Raw genomic sequence first — 24863 nt, forward strand, 5'->3', positions numbered from 1 at the left:
TATTATAGGCAGACACTCTATCAGTTGAGTCAAATCCGCTTCCCAATGTTCTTATTCTTAGAAGCATGCCGAAGTATTTAGGGCTATCAAGTGGTAAGATTATGGAACGTCATTTCAAATGGGTTCAGCCATTTAAGAGGAAGGGAGAGAGATAAGGCAAATGTGGTAAAATATTAATAATTATTGCATCTAGTGGGTGGGTGTATGGGTATTCATAGTAACACTCTTTCAAGCTCTCTTTAGTTAGAAATTTTTTAAAGAGATCTATAAACAGGCAAACAAATAAAAATTGCTCAAGTAAAATAGGAATTGATGGATACTTTCTTAACATGGGGAAGATTTACATTTCAAACCAAAATCCAGCATTGTTTCAATCCATCATAGCGAGGAATAAGATAACAATGCCTACTGCTATTATTTAACATTGCTATGGAAACGATAATCAATGCAGTAAGGTTAGCTTACATTTTTATGTAACTAACAAAAGGAGAATAAGTATATATATAATCATTTACAGATGAAATAATAGCATATATAGAAAACTAAAGCATATTAACTAAGAAACTATTAGAAATGAGGTTTTAGTAGGGCAGCTAGTTACAGAATGAATAATGAAAATTAATAATAATTATAGTTATTATCTAATGATACAATGTTTCACACACTCTGTCAAGAGCCTTGTGTGCATTATCTCATTTAATTCTCCAACAACATTATGAGAAAGGTTCTATTACTCTGCCCAATTTACAGATGAGATAGCTGAGGTTCGAAGAGGAAAAGTAACTTGATAATTTAGTTAGTGATTGACGCAGAATTAAGAATCAACCTATAATCTTAGACGCTACACACTTTTCTAAACGCCAATGACAATGAGTCAGAAATCACAATGAAAGAGGAGATCTGACACAAAATAACAACACGAAAGGGTAAAATACCCAGGCACAAGCTTAAGAAGAGAAATGTGGAAACTAATAACGTGGCAGACAGGTTGTTAAGGTGGCCCCCTGTGATGTCCGTCTTCCGGTACCCACACCTTTGCATAATTTCCTCCCCTTGAGTCTGGGCACGACCAGTGACTTGATTTTAACCATCAGAACACAGCACTGATAACAGGATGCGTGTAAGTGTGCATGTGATCACCACTTGCCACTGGTATGCTTGTCTTGCAGACGCTCCCCTACTGGCTTTAACGAAGCAGGTGGCCATCTGGGGAGCAAAGGTGGCAAGGAATTGAAAGTGGCTTCTAGAAAGTGAGAGTGGCCTCCAGCCAACAGTTAGCAAGAAGCCGAGGACCTCAATCTGACAGCCAGCAAGGAATGGAGGGCTGCCAACACCCTCATGAGTTTGGAAGTGGTCCTTCCCCAGTCAAGCCCCAGCTGAGACCCCAGCCCTAGTGACAACTTGATTTCAGCCTTGCCAAGGCCCCAGCTAAGCTGTGCCTGGACTCCTGTCCCATAGAGTCTGTGAGATAATAAATGTGTGTTGTTTTAAGCTCTATGTTTGTGGTATTGTTGTTACAGAGCAATAGAAATTTTATACAGCATTGCATATTTGTTTCATAAGTTCACAACTTTTACTATACACTTAATGTTTACGTATGTTCTGTATGAACAATATACTTTGGTAAAAAAATTTTTTAATTAAAAAAAAGAAGACTTACACAGCTATACAAAGGAAGCCTTAAAACACTGCTGAGTGAAGGAGAAGGCATGCTCCTATGTGATTGGTTGAAGTATAATGGATTCCAACATTTTGGAAGGCAATTTGCTCTTCTACTAAAATTTCTAATTTTGACCCAGGAATTGAATTTTTCATGAATTTAACATGAAGACTATTCCTGTAAGAATGCTTATTATAGCACTATTATAGGAAAAGAAGGTTAACAGAGAGAGAAAAGGAGAGAGGACAAATCTAAATATCTATTAATAGGGGATTGGGTAGGTAAATTGTGCCATGACCATATCATGGACTATTAAACAGCCATTAGAAAGAATTAGAGGAAAGCGGATGTAGCTCAAGCAATGGGGCTCCCATCTACCATAGAAGAGGTCCAGGGTTCGATACCCAGGGCCTCCTGGTGAAGGCAAGCTGGCCTGTGTAGAGTGCTGCCCCGTGCAGGAGTGCTGGTCTGCACAGGAATGCTGGCTCACATGGCAAGCTGGCTCAAGCAGAGAGCTGGCACAAGATGACACAACAAAAAGAAACACAGAGGAGAGACAAAAAGAAATACAGCAGATCAGGAAGCTGAGGTGGTGCAAGAGAATGATTGCCCCTCTCCCACTCTGGAAGGTCCCAGGATTGGTTCCTGGAGCCGCCTAGTGAGAATACAACCAGACACAGAAGGAAACACAGCGAATGGACACAGAAAGCAGACAAGGAGAGGTGGGGAATAAATAAATAAATAAATCTTTTTTAAAAAAGAAAGAATTAGGTAGATTTATAGGCACTGAGACATGGAAGATAACCATGTTTACAAAGCAGATGAGTGAATGGATTAAAAAATATTGAACTGGATGTGGCTCAAGAGATTGAGCTCCTGCCTACCATATGGGAGGTCCCAGTTTCAGTGCCTGGTGCCTTCTAAAGAAGATGAGCAAGACAGCAAGCTGATATAAAGGGCAGGCTCAGTTAGCTGATGCAACAAGATGATGCAATAAGAGACAGGAGGAAAACACAATGAGAGACACAACAAAGCAGGGAGCAGAGGTGGCTCAGGTGATTAGGCACCTCCCCCCATATCAGAGGTCCTGGATTTGGTTTCTGGTGCCTCCTAAAAAGACCAGCATATAACAAACAGACACATCAAATGCAGACAACAAGCGGTTGGGAGTAAATAAATTAATTAATAAATCTTTAAAAATACATATTGTATAAGCCCTTAAAAATAAGGAAATTTTATCAGATTGTATGCCACTATACATATATATTTAAAGAAGTGAGGAGCAAGTGTAGCTCAATGTTGAGCACCTGCTTTCCATATATGAGGCCCTAGGTTCAATTCCCAGTACCTCCTAAAAAAATTAATGAATAAAAAGAAAAGTGAATAGGCATATTCACTTCTTTAAATTGACATATTCCGGGAAGCGGACTTGGTCCAATGGTTAGGGCATCCACCTACCACATGGGAGGTCTGCGGTTCAAACCTCAGGCCTCCTTGACCCGTGTGGAGCTGGCCCATGCGCAGTGCTGATGCACGCAAGGAATGCCGTGCCACGCTGGAGTGTCCCCTGCGTAGGGGAGCCCCATGTGCAAGGAGTGCGCCCCGTAAGGAGAGCCGCCCAGCACGAAAGAAAGTGCAGCCTGCCCAGGAATGGCGCCGCCCACACGGAGAGCTGACACAATGAGATGACACGGCAAAAAGAAACACAGATTCCCGGTGCCGCTGATAAGGATAGAAGTGGTCACAGAAGAACACACAGTGAATGGACACCGAGAGCAGACAACTGGGGAGGCGGGGAAGGGGAGAGAAATAAATTTTAAAAATAAATAAATTTTTAAAAGAAAATAAAATGACATATTCCTATGCTCCTTTTTTTGCAGTGATCAAGGATTAATTTTGTAATTAAATAATTAAGCTAATTACTACTATATTAGGGAAAGATGGATAAATGGAGATACATTCCTTATTCTTGACTAGAATAAAGCTGTAACTTTACCCTGTATTAATCCATAAACTCAATACAATTATAATGTAACTACAAAAGGTTTAACTTGTTAAAATAAGCCTAAATTTTATTGAATTACATAAGAATAGTATGGAAAATATTAAGAATACTACTACTAAAAAAGAAAATGTATTATAAAGCTACAGTTATTAAATGCAAGGTACTGATTCATTGGTGAATGGAACAAACCAAAGTCCAGAAAGACTAGAGTATATATAGAAATTTTATGTGGAATTTTCTATATTGTTGCTATATATTTCTGTAATACGTGAATTTTCTAAAATTGTATTCAGATATATATTTACGCTAATCAAGTTATTAAAAAAGCCCTGACAGAAAATAGACCTTTACTTCTTCTTAGTCAAGTTTGACCATCTTATCAGATGTGTCTCAGCTTAGTAAATCATAAATCTGGTTCCAGGTAGGGACAGCACTTTATATTCTTATCATTAGCAGAAATTGTGTGGTAGGAGATTAACCATAAAATATCCCCAACAGCTGAATTTTTGTCAGATAACTGAAAATATTCTCCACTGTAGAATTTTGGTACAGTTATGAATTCCAAAAATAGATATTGGATTATGTTTGTAAACTGGTCTGTACCTGGGCATGACTGAATTATGAATAGGGTTTTGCCTGGGCCACATCAGATCTCCTTAGACATGGCAGAAGTCCCTGGAAGAGAGACGGAGCTGTTCGCCTGATAGTCTATGCTGACCTTGTGGAGAGAGTCAAAGCCTAGAAAGCCTCATAGTCTACAGTTGATCTTGTGGAGAAAACAGAGGAATTGATCCTGGAGAGGAATGAACCTTGGGAAGAGAAGAACCCAGGAAGCCTGAACCCTCACAGATGTTGGCAGCCATCTTGCTCCAAAATGTGGCAAAAGACTTTGGTCTTATGATTTATGTCCTTGTAACTGTAAACTCCTACACCAAATAAATACCCTTTATAAAAGCCAGCAGATTTCTGGTATTTTGCATCAACACCCCTTTGGCTGACTAATACGTTGTTAAACTAAATTTTTACCTGCATAAGTGGGGACTGTCTAAAATTATAATTGCATGAGTCTGTTCTTCTGGTTGGGCCATATTTAAGAACCATTCAAGAGATGGCCAAAATACAATTTATGAAGTCATGACAAATAAGGAAATGAGTCAGTCACCCATATCAGGTGATGGCAATGTGTCCCTTCAGGCCAGATGAGGCTGCTAACCCTGCCCAGCCTTTCTCAGGTTCAGCTCAGGACTAGGCAGACACTGGAAGGGCAGTGGGTTCCTCATTGCCCCCCAAGGGATTGCTACACCCCACACAGGGATGGAGTGCTAATGCAAAGGCACCCTGTGTGCCAAGGAAAACCAGTTTGTTAAGATTTTTCCTTTTGCGTTAGATAGCAATGCCATGATTTCTGTATGCTTTGTCCCTCTGATCACTTTGCAAAACAAGACATTTTGGTTACACAAACATCTCCAAGGGGAAAGATCAAAAGATTTAAATACATGGGAAGCGAATGTGGCTCAAGTGATACGGTCTCCGCCTACCACATGGAAGGACCCGGATTTGATCCCTGGGGCCTCCTGGTGAAAAAGAAAAGAAAGTGTGGCTGCACAGTGAGCCAGTGCTCGCGTGGTGAGCCGAGGGCCCGTACAGTGAGTCAAGTGCCCACACCATGAGCTGAGTGCCCACACAGCAAGTCGAGTGCCCATGTGGTGAGCTGAGTGCCCACGTGAATGCCCACATGGTGAGCCAGTGCCTGTGTGGTGAGCCAAGTGCCCGTGCAAGTGCCTGCATCGCGAGCCGAGTGCCCACTTGGCGAGTCAAGTGCCCGCGTGAGCAAGGAGGAGAGGGAGGGGGAGGGACAGGGGGAAAAAATTTTTTTAAAGATTTAAATATGCATTAAAACATGTATTTAACATCAGTACATTAAAAAACCACACTGACAAAATGATAACATTGGACTGCTGGAATTATTCCTAAAAGGTGTGAGTGCAAACATTTAATCATCTCAATTCAATTATGAGAAAAGCAGCAGGACACCAATAGGTAAATTGGTAAGAAATATGTAAAAACAACTGACCCAAGATTATAGACAATATGTAAACACATAGGAAAATATTTGTTCTCACTTATAAGTTTAAAATGTTGACATCAAAAATAATTTTGAAGTAATGGTTATGCTCCTATTAAGATAACAACCAGAAAGGTTTGGTGATGCTGTGGGCATAAATGGTACATACACACCATTTTTTATATTTTGCTCAGGAATTTTTGGCTGCAAGTAATAGAAATCTGTTCAAATTATATACATAATAACCATGAATTATTATATAGTTATATAATAACTATGCATTGTTTAACAATACTAAGAGTACAGATATCACCTTTCTTTATTTTCTTCAACCAAATTGAAATTGGCTCTAGTCCACTCTTCCTGTGATTGTTGGAAAGTCCCAAAACAGTTTTTTGAGCTTCCACCTCCTCCACTGGCTCATCTAAGAACTTTAGGGTCAAAAGAAATTTCTGCCTCCAAGAATAATGCACTATACAGTTCAGAGCAACCTTCTCACTGGTGACAACTAGATAATCTGGACCCCCAAAAAATTCTTCTTGAAGGTTTCAGAGGGCTACCAATACAGCAAAGAATTACTGGGCTAGGATCCAGAGGATAATGGAGATTAATGAAGAAGGCCACTTTTCCTCTAGGTATGTCTGTTGATTCTGAGGGGGCAGTTGAGAGGCTGAGTAAAATAAGTGTATTAGTCAGCCAAAGGGGTGCTGATGCAAAATACCAGAAATTGGTTGGTTTTTATAAAGGGTATTTATTTGGGGTAGGAGCTTACAGATACCAGGCCATAAAGCACAACTGAGTTCCCTCACCAAAGTCTATTTCCATGTGTTGGAGCAAGATGGCTGCTGACGTCTGCGAGGGTTCAGGCTTCCTGGGTTCCTCTCTTCCAGGGTCCTGCTTCTGTCTGGGCTCAGGGTTCCTCTCTTCTTGGAGCTTGCTTCTCTTTCCACTGTGAGCTTACTTCCCAGAGCTCCAGCTTAAGGCTTCAGCATCAAACTCCCACATCAAAACGCCAACATAAAAAAAGCCTCCAACTCTGTCTTTTCCCATGCTTTTTCTCTGAGAGCTCCTGCCCCTTGGTGGGAACTACTGACACAAGTAATCAAGTAAACCTCTGAATCCAATATAATCTCATAAGCACAGAGGAAAAGATCAGTTTACAAAATATTCCAATAATTCTTTTTGGAATTCATCAATAATATCAAACTGCTACACTCCACCCTCTGAATTCAGAAAAGACATTACACATTAAAAAAAAAATTAAATCAGTTACAATGCAAGTACTAAATCATATCACAATCAATTAAAAAAATAAGTTTTGTCCTGGGGCAAAGTCCTATCTGCTATAGACCTCTGAAACTTACAAAACAATTCATCTACTTTCAATATACAAACGGACAAAGAATAAACATTTTCATTACAATAAGGAGAAATTGAGAGGGAAACATGAGTCACAATTTCTTTACAGTTCAGTAGACCTGCAGGGAATCCCCTGTTCAATTTCAATGTCTGAGAGTCATTCTTACAAAGATGGTTTCTTCTCCTTGAGGCTATATGGGGACCCACCCTTTCCACTGGCTTGCCCAATGGCCATTTTCTTGGTTCCACCCTCACCAAGCATCTCAGTGTTGACCAAGCTCCAGACCTCACCCTCTGAGAGCATTGGGGTGATTGCCACAATTTACCCAATCTTTGGGTTAGAGTCTTAACCTCCCTAGTACAGTGATGCCAAGACAACATTCCCCCTAACCTTTGACATACAAGCTCAGCCCTCTCAGAGCAATAAGTTGACCACCTTACCTTCCCTATTCCATGGGGGACAGGTCCACTCCCTCAGACCTGTTAGATTTTGACCTTAACCATCCTAATCCTTGGGAAATGTGCTCTAACCTCTCTATACCCTGGGGCAGCAAAACTCTCCCAGAATATCGGGCAAGAACATCCATCCTTTGCAACTGCTGGGGCAAACTCACCCTCTCTGTACACATGGGTAGGGTTCCTCTCTTGGCCCAAGATGATGTCCTAATTCCAGATCTCAGCTTCCATGGTTTTCCTCTTGAAGTCATTTCCCCGTCAATTTCTCCTTTCCATGTCTCTTTTATTCCAAGCTGACAGTGGTTTTGTTCATACAGCTCTCTCAAAAACCTTGTTGGTTTGGCATGCAGGAAGCAGGGGTCCAAGCCATCAGGCAATCAGACTTTCTACAAGTCTTTCCTAGATAACTACATCTTCAATCCTGACTTACAAGTGCCAAGTTTAGCTAAGTCCTCCACTGGGGCACTATCATCTGGGTACTTGATTTCCAGAGGCTTGGACTTTCCAGAATCAGTTTCTGCTTTCTTTGTGCCCAACACTTCAGTCCTCAGCTCATCTTTCTCTTCTAGCATTTTGCTATAAGCTGCAAGCAGAAGCCAAGCCACATTCTCCAAGTTTACTTTGGAAAGTTCTTCAGCTAAATGCCCAGGCTCGCCATTTTCAAATTCTGCCTTCCATAAAACACCAGGAGTTAATCTTGCTAAGTTCTCTGCAACTTTAAAACACAGATCACCTTTCCTCCAGTTTCCAATAATAGTTTCATCATTTACTGCTAAGGCATCATAAAAAGTCTCTTCAGCATCCATCCCACAATTATTTCCTTCTAAGGCCTTATAACAGTAACTTTAGGCTCCATATTGCTACCAACAGTCTCTGCAAAGCAATTTAGGCCTTTTCCATCAAGCATCTCACAATTCCTCCAAAAAGTACCCCTTACTCATTCACAAAACCACGCTAGCATTTTGGTAATTGCAAAAGCACTTCCCTACTCCTTGGCACCAAATTCTGTATTAGTCAGCCAAAGGGGTGCTGATGCAAAACACCAGAAATTGGATGGTTTTTATAAGGGTATTTATTTGGGATAGGAGCTTACAGATATCAGGTCATAAAGCATAAGTGACTTCCCTCACCAAAGTCTATTTTCATGTGTTGGAGCAAGATGGCTGCCTACGTCTGTGAGGGTTCAGGCTTCCTGGCTTCCTCTCTTCCAGGGTCTTGCTTCTGTCTGGGTTTAGGGTTCCTCTCTTCCCAGGGTTTGCTTCTTCCTGGACTCAGAGTTCCTCTCTTCCTGGGGCTTGCTTCTCTTTCCTCTGTGAACTTACTTCCCAGGGCTCCAGCTTAAGGCTTCAGCATCAAACTCCAACATTAAAAACCCTGTCTTTTGCCATGCCCTACTGACACAAGAGGTTTACTTGATTAACACAAGAGGTTTACTTGATTACTTAATCAAGTAACACAAGAGGTAGAGGTTTATACCTGAATCCAATATAATCTCACATGCCCAGAGGAAAAAACCAGTTGACAAACAATCCAACAATTCTTTTTGGAATTCATCAATAATATCAAACTGCTACAATAAGTAAGGCATATAATACAAATACTGTATGATTTCACTTACAAAGGATCTAAAAATAACACATTTATAGAGACAGAAAGTAGATTAAAGGTTACCAGGGGATGAAGGGGGAGAGAAGGGGAAGTTATTGCTTGGGTATGGCAGTTTGAGATTATTTTATGAATCCCAAAAAGAGAAATACTGTGTTTTTTTAATTATTCTATTCCTGTGGGTGTGATACCCTTTGATTGCATTAAAGTCGGTTGAGGGTCTTTTTATTAGATTACTTGATAAGATTGCTTTAGGGCTTTTGGGTTGGACTACATCAGTAAGGCATGACTCTGGTTGAGTCTCTGCCCCCTTGCTGGGTTTGATATAAATGGAAACACAGAGAGACAGACACAAGAAAAGGAAGCTCTGCTGTATTTTATCTAGTCATGTGAAAGAGAACTAGAGATTCGCTTAAGCACAAAGACCCCAAGTGGAGTAGGTGTAGCTCAGTGGTTGAGGTTCAACCACTGAGGTACCAGGTGCAATCTCCGGTACTGCCTAAAATTTTTAAAAATTTAAAAATCAAGAAGCCCCTACGAGGCTAGGGTCAGGCAGCAGCTCAAGAGACCAGCCCTACTGTATGCCTGGTAGCTTGCAGCTGACCTCAGGAAGAAAGTGGAGCAGCCAAACTATTATGGGAGGTTCAAGAGGAGACAAACCCTATGCCTGATAACTGACAACTGAGCTCTGGTTGCTGGGCTCTGAGAGATGGTAGATTCTAGAGGGGAAAGCAGAAATCTCAGCAGAGATAGGCCATCTTCTCCATGTGGCAGCTGACTTTGATGAAAAAGCATCTCTTATGGTGCCTCAGTTTGGAATTTTCACAGCCTTGGAACTGTAAGCTTTTAACCCAAATAAATCTCCTTTATAAAAACCAATCCATTTCTGGTACTTTGCATTGGCAGCCCTTTGGCAAACTAAAACAGTGGGTATAGAGTGCTTGTAAATTTTTGGAAATTTTGAAATAAAATATTTTTAAAAGTATAGCTCATATAACTTGAAAGCCAAAGCAAGAAAACAGAAAACTTCATAAATACTTGAGAATTGCTCTTATATAAATTATATATAACATGCTCTTTGTCCATCAGAAACTTACACCTTAATAAGAATGCCAAAAATATACACACTCTCACACACATGCAGAGAATTTCTGGGGAAAAAAGTAAAATAACAATATTGAAACTTCAGTGGGTGAATTCAACAGCTAATTAGACATAAGTGGAAGACAGATCAAAAGATAACATCCGAAAGGAAAGATGGCGGGACAAAAGAAAAGAAGAGACACAGAGGATACTGTGAGCATTGGCATACAGGAGAAGAGAGAGAGCAGGAGGGCAAAAGAAATATTTGAAGGGAAAAAATGGTTGAGAACTTTCAAAACTAATGAATGATATCAACCAATGGTTTCAAGAAGCTCTATAAGCCACAAGCATAAAAAGCAAACAATAAATTCACATCAAAGAACATCATACCTGCAAAAGAGATTGACAGCTGACCCATTCTAACAGAAAATATGGGAAGCCAGAAGGCATCAATATATCTGAATTGAAGTGATGAATGCACAACTATGTGATTATAACAAATACCATTGCTTGTACACTTTGGGTGAATTGTATATTTCATTAATATGTATCAATAAAACTGATTGTTTAAAAAATGATATCTGCTATACAAGCAAGCATGTACAAGAATGAAAGTGAAATAGACATTTTTCAGAGAAACAACATTTGAGGGAATTTGTTATCAGCATACTTGCACTAAAGGTACAACTAAAGGGTATTCTTCCTGCAGGAGGAAAATGATCATAAATAGAAGGTTATAAGGAAAGAAGGAAGAGAAATAAAAATGGCAAGTGTGGGGGTAAATGTAAATGAATATTGACTGTATAAAGCAATATTATTGTTTTGTTTGGTTTCAAATAATATAGAACTAAAAGAAAAACATAAAAATAATGACATATAAGTCAGACGGTAGAGTAAAAGTATTCTAAGGTCTCTGCATTCTCCTAGAGAAGGATTAAAAATATCAAGTAATTTTAGACTTTGATAATTCAAGAATATATGTTAAAATCTATAGTGTTACTGCTATAGAAATAGCAAACATAGTAAATAACTTTCAAGCTAATAGTTACATGGACTACTGAAAAATAATCATTTCCAAAAAGCAAAAGAAAGAAGATAAGAGAGCAGGCAGAACAAATAGCACTCAATCAGATGTTAGATTTAAACAAATGATATCAATAATTAAATTAAATATAAAAGGATTAAATGCCCCACTTAAAAGACAAAGATAGATTGGGTGGAAAAAAGAAACCTAATTATATGCCATCATATGAGATCCATCTAAAACATAAGCATATAGAAAGGTTGAAAGTAAAAAAGAAAGTAACAAATATACCAAGCATAACCAAAATAAAGTTGGTATCTCTATATTAATAGCAAAGAGACTTTTTCTTTCAAAATTGAGATTTTATGATTTTATTGGTTGCTTTGATAATTAGCCCAGACAATAATTTGTACCCAATTCTTTAATATATGTACTGAAAATCTAAAAAGCCATGTAGTTGTAATTATTTTCTGAAGTTATTCTGGTGACTTTCCAGTCTAAAATTTAGAGGCAAATTTTCCTAAAAAGGATATCAAGTACTAACATCTTCAAATGTTGATAAGCTATTACATCATAAGTCCCACTAATTCATAATTTAATATCATGTACATTACTTATACAAATTTCTAGTCTATCACAGCACATAAGGTTATTAGGAAAACTGGACTATCATGCCCAAGGTGTTGCAAAGGACACACAATTCTGAAAGGAAGAGCCAAGATCAGGGAGCCAAGTTTTCTTTAAGAAACAACTCTACTAAAAATAAAAAATAGGTATACAAGTAATTTAAAAATTTTAAGGCATATTAAATGAATGACTGGTTCTCCAAATAGCCATTTAGAGAGCACTGTATCATAGGATATAAAAACAGCCACCTCAGCCCGATGGAATGTTAAATTGACATCCAAGGCAGTCAGAGCCTCCCATAATTCCGTGTCCCATTATTTTCTAGTTGTACCAAAAAATAAACAACCAGTAAATGATTTCACCTCTTAATAAAAAGCATTCACATTTTTAAAATGTGAAGTGGGATTCCTAAATACGTTTCTAGAGCTACTAAAAACATTTTAGTTTTAGTAGCTCATTTAAAAAGCAGTTAACAAAAATCATTTCTCTGCATTGTTCAAGAAGGGAGAAACAGCGATCGATGATAAGACATGGTCTAGGACATTAAACAGACTTAGTCTCTCTCCCTTCTGCTTCGCCAGAGGCTGGACTCTCCTCGTTTTTAGTTTCCAGTTTTCTGCAGGTAAATCTTTAGTTTCTAGGTTAACCCTAAACTTCGGCCTGTTTTCCCTTTACTCCCCCTTTCCCCTTTGGATGCACTTTTTTTGTCTGAAGATATATCCTTTTCTCCTGCCTTTCGTGGCTTCGTTTCCACTCCACAGGAGCAGGTTTAGCTGTCAGTCACGCCACTCTCCTCCTGGGTTCCTCTCTCGCCGCGCCTTTCTGCGCCTTTCTGCCGAGCTGGCCTTGCTCTCTGGCTCGCTGGCGCCGGCGAGGGCGCGGGCCGAGAGCCCGCCCTAGCTGGGCTGCTGTCCACGGCGCTCTGCCGCCCGCAGAGGAGCTGGCACCCGCGGCGGGCGGTGGGAGAACCGGGAGGAACCCGAGGTAGACTTTTAAAAGGAACACTTCAAAGCCATAAAAGATTCATTTCACAGGAAGATAATAACGATTCTAATAACACAGCCTCAAAGTATATAAAGCAAATATATAAAGCAAAATATTGAAAAAAATTACGAGAAAGAGGTAAACCCACAATCGTAGTGAAGAAACGGCGACATACTATACTCAGTGAATGACAGAGCAAACAAACAAAAAAATTAGTAACCATTTAGACTATTTGAACCACACAATCAGCAAACTTGATTTAATGGGTATGTATAGCACACTGCATGCAATGATTTGCAGAATACATTTCTCCAAAGCTCCCAGATGGACTTGTGGGCACTGTTCTCACAAATGCAGGGAAAATAAACACACCTGGCAACTAGTCTCATCTCTGAGTACATGACCACTCAATTCTAGTGTTTTTACCAGTCCTCAGCTCAAGGAGCAGTAGAGACTGGTCAACTTCTTGAAATCCCACTCCAAACTCCCAGTAGAGAATCTAATGAGACAACTCTGGTCAAGTGTCCACTATTGGTTCAGTCAGCGACGGCCAGGGCACAGGCACACGTGGGAGAAGGAGCAGTTCCCAATGAAGGGGCGTTCCCAGCTTACAGAATCCTGTCACCATCACCACCACAAGTGTCTTGGCAGGTAATCAAGAAAGTAAAATGGCAAGCCACACCAAGAACCATAAAGATGCTAGTAAATTCAGCCACATGAACTTTACTAAAAGAAATAAAATACTGCAGGCACAAAGACATTCACTGTTTTTATTCAACTGCACTTTCTTTTTATTTTTAAATTATTGTTTTACATTTTCAGTTTTTAAATGTACAAAACAAAATTTTGAAAAAAGATATTCACGGGGAAGCAGACTTGGCCCAGTGGTTAGGGCGTCTGTCTACCACATGGGAGGTCTGCAGTTCAAGCCCCGGGCCTCCTTGACCCATGTGCAGCTGGCCCACGCGCAGTGCTGATGCACGCAAGGAGTGCCCTGCCACGCAGGGGTGTCCCCCACATAGGGGGGACCCACACACAAGGAGTGTGCCCCACAAGGAGAGCTGCCCCATGCAAAAAAAAAGTGCAGCCTGCCCAAGAATGGCGCTGCAAACACAGAGAGCTGACACAGCAAGATGACACAACAAAAAGAGACACAGATTCCCGGTGCCACTGACAAGAATATAAGCGGACACAGAAAGCACACAATGGCAGGGGAGGGGGAGTGAGGGGGTGAGGGGGGAGGGGGGGAGGGGGCGGGAAAGAGGTGAGAAATAAATAAATAATAAATCTTTAAAAAAAAAAGCAAGCACAAAGGCTGAACTCACTTTCTTGCCTTTTGACCCCTGTTCTTGCCTTCTGTACCCTGCTCTTGCTGTGGCGTATTCCAACCCTCCCCCCCCCCCCCCCCGCATGTACAACCTGGGCATTTATAATTTATAATGGGAAATTGTAGTCTATAAATCAGCCTGCTTTATCACTTTTCAGCCCCTTCCTCTCTACCTGGGACCCAGGATCTGTTATTTTCTCCCATTTCTCTTCCCTCCCTACCTTAATAAATTACTGTCCTAAAATAAATAAATAATTCATGGAGACAGAAGATCACAGGGCAACAGCGGCAGTGGTGGGGTGGGGAATGGGGAGTCAGAGGTTAGTGGGTACAGAGTTTCTGTTTGGATGATGGAAACTTTTGATGGTGGTGAAGTTAGCACAACATTGTGTATGTAATTAACACTACCAAATTGTATACTTGAAAGTAGTTGAAATGGGAAATGTTATGTTTATGTTGTATATATGTTACCACGATAAAAATATTTTTTAGAAGTGTAAGACCATTAACAATTGCGAAAATCTTAGAAAAGTTCTTGCTACAAAAGCAACTAAAAAAATCAAAATGCTAACTGGCTTGTGTCTAATTTCTGTCTCTATAAAAATATGCATAAAATGGGCTAGGATAAGAAGGGGATTTGCAAAAGTGTAAACAATTGTATTATGGGTTGGACTATGGGAGTCTTTTTTAAAATTGCAATGGTCTTTTAAGATTTATTTTTAATTTTTTTGCAATGGTCTTTTAATGTTAGTAGTATACCATATTTTTAATAGTAAATTTCTAACAAAAAAGAAACTTTTCTTCTAATTACCACTCATCAAGAAGTTTTTAATAAAGCAACTAGGTGCATTGGGCCTGAGGACATAAAGTAACACAGACTCCATCACTCTTTCAAACCATTTCCAGACCAAGCTAACAATACAGACAACCTATTGACAATGGCAGCTTATTTTTTTATCTATTCAACCTAGTCTGGGTGAAAGTGGAGTTGACATCAATCTCTCCTTCTCACATTCCCATTGTTGGGAATTGAATCATGTCCCCTACAAAAGACACATTCAAATCTTAGTCCACATTCCTGTGGGCATGAACCCTCTTGTAATCAGGACCTTCGAAGATAGTGTTATTAGTTAAGATGCCGCCATACCAAAAGAAGGCAGGCCTTGCTGCACCATGACTGAAATCCTACTTTCTTAATTTTTAAAAAAGATTTATTTCCCCCTCCCCCACCCCATCCCACCCTGTTGTTTTTGCTGTCTGTGTCTATTTGTTGTGTGATCTTCTGTATCCATGTCTCATTTTCTCTCCTCTAGGATTCACCGGGATTCAATCCTGGGAACCTCTGACATGGAGAGAGGTTCCCTGTCAGCTGTGCTACCTCAGTTCCTGGTCTCTGTGTACTTCACCTTGACTTTCCCCTTTGTCTCTCTTTTGTTGCATCATCATCTTGCTGCATGACTCACTTGCACAGGCTCTGCCTTGCCATGCAGACATGCTTTCTTTCTCTTCTTCTTTTTCACCAGGAGGCCCCAGGGATAGAACCCAGGTCCTTGCAAATAGTAAACTGAAGTCCTATCACTTGAGCCACACCTGCTTCCCTGAAGTCCTTATAAGTAAAAGAAATGGGACACTGAACTAGAAGCCAGAAGTCTTTGGAAACCAGAGGAGCAGACCCAAGGAGAGAGAAATTGCCATGCGGTGGAGGTTTGCTGGAAACACACTTACAGACCCCAGGAGAAAGCAAGTCCTGACAATACCTGTAGTCAGACTTCTCACTCTAAATCTGTGAGACAATAAATTCCTATTGCTCAATCCAACCAGTTTGTGGAATATCTTTTAACAGCCCTGGCAACCTAAGATACCCTCAGGACCTCGGAAGCAAAACTCCTATTAGTGCCACCCAGTTGATTTCAGCTAAGGGATCAAAAGAAAATTATGACTGAACATTTTCTCAAAAAGGTGTAAATGCTACAAAAGCCCCGTTTGTCTTCTTCCATGAGAGGAGCCCATTAACCCTCCAGTCTCTGATTCATTGCCAAAGTGACAAATTTAGGTCATTCTAATGTCTACTTTGCAGCAGAACTCTACTCCAACCAAAACCCATACCCACACACATACTCCCCACTACATTACCAATAAAATGGAAAAGGTATAGTCTGTTTTCTCATTTAATACATTTCTGATTATTCTTTTTTTCCTGGTTCAATTCTTGTGGCCAGAGATAAGCAGAAGAGTAACCTTTGAATTGGGCGGGGCATATAATTCACTCACCCATGAACACTGAACCTCATTTTTCCTGCCCCTCTCCTCCCTCCACCCAGGCTGGTTTCTTGAAAAAAGCTTCCCTCCCATGAAGGAGGGTGGTTTATGAGAAAAAGCAGCAGCATAATTGTACTATGTGAGAGCAGATGAGTGAAGTCGGGTCCATTCCCCCAACCCCCACCAAAGCTGTTACCTAAGTCATGAAGATTCCCATAGTGTCCGGCACTTCCCTGAGAGTATGTTAAGAGAATCTAGCTGAAGGGAGTATCATGTAAAGAAGGCCTAAATAAATACACATTAAGCGATCTTTCCAGAAGTTGGATTGGCCTGGAAAGGGATTTTCAGAGAATCAAGGACTCTAGAAGCACAAATAAGTGGTGCAGCTGTTTGAGATTAATTTTACGAATTCCCAAAAGAGAAGGATTATGTGGGGTTTTTTGTTTGTTTTATTTTTCTTTAGGTGGTACCAGGGTTGAACCCAGGACCTTGTACATGGGAAACAGGTGTTCAACCACTGAGCTACATCCACTTCCCAGATTATGTTTGTAATCTATTCCTGGGGTGTGATACCCTTTGATTGCATTAAATTTAGCTGAGGGTCCTTTGACTACATTACTTGATAAGACAGATTTAGGGCTTTTAATTGGACTGTATCAGTGAGGTTGAATCTCTGCCCCCTTGCTAGATCTGCAACAAACAAATGCAGCAAATGCAAACAACAAGGGGGCGGGGAGAAATAAATAAATGAAATAAATCCTTTAAAAATAAATAAATAAAATAAAATAAATGGAAACAGAGAGGGACAGACACAGGAAAAGGAAGCTCTGCCATATTGGATCTGGCCCTGTGAAAGAGGACTAGAGGATCACTTAAGCACAAAGGCACCAAGAGGCTGGACCCGCAGAGCAGCTCAAGAGAAGAGCCCTGCTATGTGTCTGATAGCTTACAGCTGAACTCCAGAAGAAAGCGGGACAGCAGAGACTGATATAGGAGGCCCAGAAAGAGACAAACCCCGTGCCTGGTTGCCCTCAGCTGAGCCCAAACCTCAGCAGAGATGGGTGGCCATCTTACTTCACCACATGGCAGCTGATTTTGGTAAGAAAGCCTCTCTGATGGTGCCCGGTTTGGACTATTCACAGCCTTGGAACTGTAAGCTTTCATGCCAAATAAAGCACCTTATAAAAGCCAACACATTTCTGGTACTTTGTATTGGCAGCCCTTTGACAAATAAAAACAAGTGGCCACAGCTGGGAAAACATAAATATAATCAAAGGTACAGGAAAGCATGTAATGTGAAATATGGCCAGATTCTGTGCTCTGTGGTGATGGCATGAAGGGTGGGGCAGTGGGTGCCATCTGCCCTGCGTGCTCTCATTAGGAGGTGTGTATAGAATTTTTAAACACAATAAAACCAACTAAAGTTTGGTCCGCTTTTCATTATCAGCATGTGCTAACAATTCCATACTATGTCAGTGATAAAATACTACTCTTCCCAACATCTTCTGTTGGATATAAATTATTGTTTCTTAAAGTGTGATCCAGGAATCTCTGGGGACCAGAAATCCTTTCAAGAGGTCCACAAGGTCAGTCTATTTTCATAATAATCCTACTTTCATAATTATCCTCTTTTCACACATTTTCTTATGAATGTTTCTTCCAGAAACCACATGACACATATCACAACAGATTGAATATAAGAGAAGATATGAGAATCCATCTGTCTTCTGTTATTCTATTAACATTAAAGAGACTTGTAAAAACGTAATTTTTTGTTTTGCTTTAGAAAATGTAGCTATACTTCATTATAATATGTTATTTATGTTAACAATTAATAGGTTTATGATTGTTACTTTGATGACTTAATAAATCAATATTTAAAATTTCTTTCAGCCTTAATTTCCAATATGGCATTATAGATGCAACTCACATTAATGAAAGCTCTTTGAGGTCCTCGGTAATTTCTAAGCATATAAAGGATACTGAGACCAAAAAGACTGAAAACTGCAGGTCTAAGTTCTAAATAATTGCTGTGGTTACTGTCCAGTTTTAATAATATATGCAAGATTCAAATTACCACATCTTTATTATTTATCTTTTCATTAAAAACTGTATTCTACATGGAAGTGAATTTGAAGAACCCAGTTATACAGTTGGCTCTAACACACACTTGATCTGGCTGCATGGGTTCCTTTCAAGAGTAAAACTGTGGGAAACGGACTTTGGCCCAGTGGTTAGGGCGTCCGTCTACCATATGGGAGGTCCGCGGTTCAAACCCCGGGCCTCCTTGACCCGTGTGGAGCTGGCCCATGCGCAGTGCTGATGCGCGCAAGGAGTGCCGTGCCACGCAAGGGTGTCCCCCGCGTGGGGGAGCCCCACGCGCAAGGAGTGCGCCCGTGAGGAAAGCCGCCCAGCGTGAAAAGAAAGTGCAGCCTGCCCAGGAATGGCGCCGCCCACACTTCCCGTGCCGCTGACGACAACAGAAGCGGACAAAGAAACAAGACGCAGCAAACAGACACCAAGAACAGACAACCAGGGGAGGGGGGAAAATTAAATAAAATAAATAAATCTTTAAAAAAAAAAAAAAGAGTAAAACTGTAACCAGAGTAAGTTTGTAACATTCCAAATTGTGCCAGCTGGCTCAAGAAGCAGTTTCTGTCTCCAACCTTTGGGGTATTATATATTCCTCCATTTAAGCAGTAAATTTGAAACAAACACTAATAGCATGGTGATGTTTAAAGAGGAAGAAACCTGGAAGCGGATTTGGCTCAACTGATAGAGCGTCCGCCTATCACATGGGAGGTCCAGGATTCAAACCCAGGGCCTCCTGACCCGTGTGGTGAGCTGGCCCACGCACAGTGCTGATGCGCGCAAGGAGTGCCCTGCCATGCAGGATTATCTCCCGAGTAGGGGAACCCCATGCGCAAGGAGTGCACCCACATGGAGAACTCCCCTGCACGAAAAAAGCACAGCCTACCCAGGAGTGGTACCACACACATGGAGAGCTGACGCAGCAAGATGACCTCACAAAAAGAGACACAGATTCCCGTGTCACTGACAAGAATGATAGTGAACAGAAGAACACCCAGCAAATGGACACAGAGAGCAAACAAATGGGGAGGGGAGAAAGATAAATAAAGAGGAAGAAACCAAACTTGAGTTACTTTAGTTCTGTCACTCTGTGTCACCACTTTGAGTTTTTATTTCGTGTTTACAATTTAAAACAGTGAAACATTGCAAACTGCCAGGCATAATCTTTTTGTTTGGTAAGTGCAAATTTTAATTCATACCTGAAGAATGCTACCAAATTTTAAGATCTTTACAATTGTCATTTATTTTCATTGTTTTTACATTACAGAGAAACAAGAAAATAATCATTATTACTGATTATTACATGATTAATCCTGAAAATAAGTCTGTTCTGTAGAGGAAGGAGGTGTTTAAAAACCATATCCACTGTGCTAACGTCACCACGGATCCAGGAAGCCAGGGAGGTCCTATTCCCAGCACCTGTAACATTGCCTGGCCTGTTGTAGGGTTATCAAAAAATACTGGGAATAAAATATTCCACACAATCAAAAAGCACAGGCCTCAGATGGAGATAAATTCCAACCTACTCATTTCAGTGTAGTCCTTGCGTACTTTCCTCAGTCTCCATGTCTGTGGAGTGGAAATGATACGAGTACCTTCTTTCCAAGGGAACCAACAGCATTTATTGAGTCTAGTACATGCCACTAAATTACCATTTCCTGGGTTGAGAAGACATGTGGGAGTGAATTACCCTCAAAGAAACAAAGTCTGAAATGTTAGTTCCCTGAGGTTACACAGGTGAGCAGCCCTAAGATCGTAGATATAGAGAGAAAGCAAAGGCCACCAAATAAAACCACGGTCGCGTTGTGCCTGCTGGGGAAGGAGAACACTGAATGAGAGCCTTCGCTGCGGACATGCAGGCGATGTAAGAACAGCCTTCCTTCCCTCAGCCGGCTGCACCCCCCGTACAGAGTGTACTCTTTAATGCCTGTGAAATATCATCTCCCCAACACGTTTTTGCATTTTCTCAGGATGACTTCCTTGTCTGTAATTAATCGTTTTAGATTTTTGAAAAATACAAAGAAAATAAACTTAGAAAGCTAAAGGAGCACAAAATCTATTTCTGATCCTTCTTCATCGTTAACAAAATTAAATTAGACTTGCAGCCCCCCGCCTCCATTAATTATCATAACTACCTAAAGGTTCTTTAACCCGGGGAGCCACAATTCCCTCCTGCGTAGGGACCTGAAAACCAACCTTCCCCAACCCCCAACTCTCTTCGTGCTGTTTTCTGAAGCTGCGGGAGGGAACAGGCGTCAAATCCCCTACCCCCGCGGAGCCGGCGACCTGGGACCCCCCGGCGAGGCGCCCGCGCGCCCACCCGACGGCCGCACGGTTTCCCGCGCAGAGGAAAGGCCCCCCACCCCCACCCTGGGTCGGAGCCGCCGGGTGGCAAATCTCGAGCCACTAACCCCGCGCCGCGAAGGCCGAGTCCCACGCCCGGGAACGTCCACACGACACCTCACCCGCCGCTCGGGGCAACTCCCACGTCGAATTTGCCAACCGGAAAACCAGTGTTCCCCGAGGGCGCGGCGCCCCAAAACGAGCAGGGGCCTTCCGACATCGTCCCGGGGCGCGGTTCCCCTCCCGACGACCCCGCTTCCGCGGGGAACACGCTGGGCTTAATTGCGAGACGAGCTGCCCAGCCTGGAGTCTGCTGCCGCGCCCCTGTCGCCTCAGGTGGCTGGGGAAGCCCGAAGGTGGGCACGCCCGTGGAGTCGGATCTCCCCCTTCTGCTCTCCACGGACACTCACCTGGACGAAGACATCACTGATCCCGCCGCCCTCGTCGAGCGGAGCAGCGACCCCGTCGACTGCCGGGCCCTGGAACCCGCCGGGCAAATCCCGGGCAGCCGGGCGCGAGCGGACGGCCCAGGAGCCGCGCGCGCCCCGCCCACGCCGCCGCACCTGCCCGCGGCCTCGGGGCTTCCGGAGCCCCGGGGTGGCGCCCGCCTCCCGCCGCAGCCGCTCCGCGGGACCAACCCGCCGCCGGGCGAAGTCCGGGAGAACTCCTGGGGGTAACAGATAACCCCAGCCCCGCTCAAGGGGCGCTTTCTAGGGAGGAGGTACGGTGCCAAACGCTCTATCTCGACTGTGTCATTTCATTGTCACCACAGTCCTGACAGGTAAGTACCGTTATTAGCTCCACTTTGATGAGCGAATGCAAACCGAGGTAATCAGCAAGAAGCGGTGGAGCTGGGATTCGAACCTCGCGTGGCTGACCCTGCCGCCCACAAGGCGAGCACCTGCTGTCCCGCGGAGCCTGCGTGCCAGGCGCCGTCTGCCGCGTCGGGGGTCTGAGCTGAGAGAGGGACCTCCCTGCGGAGGGCCGGGGGTGCTGCATCGGCGTTTCCCCCAAACCCCAGAATGGAAAGGGGCTGGGAGAGGCCGGCAGGGAGCACGGTCAGGTCCCCCGTCCCCGGCCAGGAGCGAGCGACGTCGCCCGCGCTTCTCGCTTCTGTGATCGTCCCCACGCTGCCCCAGCAAGTGCTCAGCCCGCGCTCCTAGCCCGGAGCCTGCCTTTCCTCGCGACAAGTGCACTCTGCCCGAGGGCTCCCGCAAATTCCGGCTCCCGCGCGTCTCTCCTGACCCCCCATCTCTACCTTGGACCTCTTTCTCGGCAACGCCCGACTTCTCTGTCCACCGCACAGAGAAACAGAACCCGGCGCCGAGCTCCAGTCTCCCACTCGCGCGGCCCCTCCGCGTCCGTGGCGGCTGAGCTCCGTCCCTGCCCACTGTCCTCACCGCCTCTCCTGAGGCTCATGCTTGGGTTCACCGAGTTGGGTCTTAGCCCGCTCCCCCCGCTCCGCCACCCATTTCACCCCACACTCCCCCCAGAAGCTGGAATGTGGTCTAGTCGCTCTAATAGTCAGGATGGAACCTATGCCGCCGCTGAACGCCTGGGCCTGGGGAATCCCAGATGACGTTAGCATTTGCTGGACCCTCTTCATAAGCCAGGTGCGGTGCTGGGCGGCTTCTCTCAAGCGCGGATTGTGTTGTATTTTATTAGGTCCCAGCTAAGTTGCAAACACAAGTAGACATAACAAAGGTATACAAAGTGCAAGCAAAATGGGCAGACTATAAATTAAATAAACAAAATGAGTCCAGAAAGGGAGTAGAATGAAATGTCAGAGGAGTCTATAACCTTGGTACAGTTGAGTCCTAAATTTAGCCCCAAGATTCTCAGCAGCCAGCAGAAAAGGGGAACTCTGGTGACTGGCAATTCTGAAGTAGCAATTGCACATAGCTATTTTCCAGCTCTGGATTGAAACAACTCTAAAAAGAATGTTGGGAAGTGGATGTGGCTCAACTGATAGAGCATTTGCCTATCATATGGAGGGTCCAGGGTTCGATCCCCAGGGCCCCCTGACCTGTGTGGTGAGGTGGCCCATGCACAGTGCTCCCATGTGCAAGGAGTGCTGTGCCACACAGGGACGTCCCCCACATAGGGGTGTCACCCACGTAGGGGTGCCCCACGCACAAGATGTGTGCCCCGCAAGGAAAGCATGCCCAGGAGTGGCACTGCGCACATAGAGAGCTGACACAGCAATGATGCAACAAAAAAGAGAACAGATTCCCAGTGCCACCAGATAATGCAAGCAGACACAGAAGAACACACAGCAAATAGACAGAGTAGACCACTGGTGGGCGAGGGGAGGGAGAGAAATAAATAAAATAAATCTTTAAAAAAATAAATAAAAGGAATGTTATCCTCTCTTTGACAAGACTAACTAGCCAAGTGCTGTACCAACCATGTGTGTGCAGTTAAAAGATGACATTTTGATTAGGCCCTCATAGCTCACAAAGGGCTTTCATATGTGTTATCCTCCTTAACCCAACCCCTGCAGTAATTTTGTGAGCCCCTCCCAGATGTGAAAACCAAGCCTGGGAGAAATTTCAGGCCTTGCTCAAACTTTCCCAGCCAGCCAGGGAGCTAGGATTTGCACCCAGGAGTTCTGCCTCTAAAGCCAGTGCTGACTTCACTGTGCCCCCTTCATCATCAGCTCTATCTAAACAGGGAAGCGTCTTGTCCCTGTCAGCTCTTCTGGTGACTCGGAATTGGGAAGTGGGGATGGATAATTCAACCATAACTTTCATCTCACAGAAGTGCTGTGTGCTACGATTGTGGTTTCAGAACTCCTGTGTGGTTGCTGAGTGTATCTTCCCACTGTGGGGTAGCTGGCAAGAAGGGCAAGTTAGCTAAGTGAGGAGTGTTTAATGTCTTGCAGCTTGATCAGCCAGGACCTCTCAACCCAGTTCATCATGACCAAGCCAGGCTTGGTCTCCAGGTGTCTAACTCCCCAAGGCTACCTGGAACCCTGATGGCCACCCAAGGCTTTCCATTCCCACGGGGTACCCACGGGCTTTTCACTGTGGCTTGGTACTACTTTGCCACTAGGCAGGACCTTCCACTTCCCCCTACCTCCAGGCCCATTTCTGGGTATAATCCTTGATTAATTGGCAAGTTCTAAAGTAACATATATTTTCCTTCTGCTTGATCATTCCAGCACTTTCCAGGGCCCCACACAGCTGCCTTTGGCACTGGTCTTGCTGGGCCTAAGCCCAAACTCTTTATCTTTGACAATCAGGATCCTGGCTACCTGTGCTTGTGGGAGTAGCCTGGAGTGGCCCACAGGGAACTCAGATCCAGCCAACAGATCCTGACAGGTGTTCTTGAAAGAATGATTAAGCCAGCTTTGCATCCTGAGCCAATTTAAAAAGTGTTTTCTGCCAAGACAAGGATGCTGAGGGAAGGATGAAGTAGAATGGTTTCTGCCACCACACCAAGGTGGTAGAGCCAGTTAGCAACTTCTTACCCTCTGAGGAATGGGACCAAGTCTTATTTGCTTTTTTTTTTTTTAAGGCTAAGTCCATTTATTTATTTGTTATCTATTTATTTATTATTTATTTATTTCTCTTCCCACCCACCCTCCTTGTCTGTTCTCTGTGTCCATTCACTGTGCATTCTTCTGTGTCTGTTGTAGTCTCATTAGGTGGCTCCAGGAACCCATCCTGGGACCTTCCAGAATGGGAGAGAAGTGATCATTCTCTTGCATCACCTCAGCTCCCTAGTTCATTGTGTGTCATATTGTCTCTTCTCTGTGTCTCTTTTTGTTGCATCATCTTGCTGCATCAGTTCTCCATGTGGGTGGCACCACTCCTGGATGGGCTGCGCTCCTGCACAGGGCAGCACTCCTTGCACGGGGACCCCTCCATGAGCAGGGGGCACCCCTGCACAGGGCGGCACTCCTTGCGCTCAGCACCACTCCACATGGGCCAGCTCGCCACATGGACCAGCAGGCCCTGGGTATCGAACCCT

The 24863-nt window shown here is 43.3% G+C and overlaps 1 protein-coding gene across 2 annotated transcripts in view; it reads right to left on the bottom strand.

Moving 5' to 3' along the window:
• Positions 1–21431, bottom strand: part of B4GALNT2 (beta-1,4-N-acetyl-galactosaminyltransferase 2 (SID blood group)) — a 69149-nt gene extending 47718 nt beyond the window's left edge. The window contains exon 1 of one of the 2 annotated variants that reach the window (XM_004455384.3): positions 21299–21431. In XM_004455384.3, the coding sequence (XP_004455441.1) occupies positions 21299–21312 (14 nt within the window). In that variant the 5' untranslated portion in view covers positions 21313–21431. Of the gene's footprint in view, positions 1–21010; positions 21124–21298 lie in introns of those variants that run through there. The other variant, XM_058284026.2, reaches the window with a different exon arrangement.
• Between the last annotated feature and the right edge of the window lie 3432 nt (positions 21432–24863).

The sequence above is a fragment of the Dasypus novemcinctus genome, chromosome 21, assembly GCF_030445035.2.
Source record: "Dasypus novemcinctus isolate mDasNov1 chromosome 21, mDasNov1.1.hap2, whole genome shotgun sequence".
In the NCBI taxonomy this organism is placed as follows: Eukaryota; Metazoa; Chordata; class Mammalia; order Cingulata; family Dasypodidae; genus Dasypus; species Dasypus novemcinctus.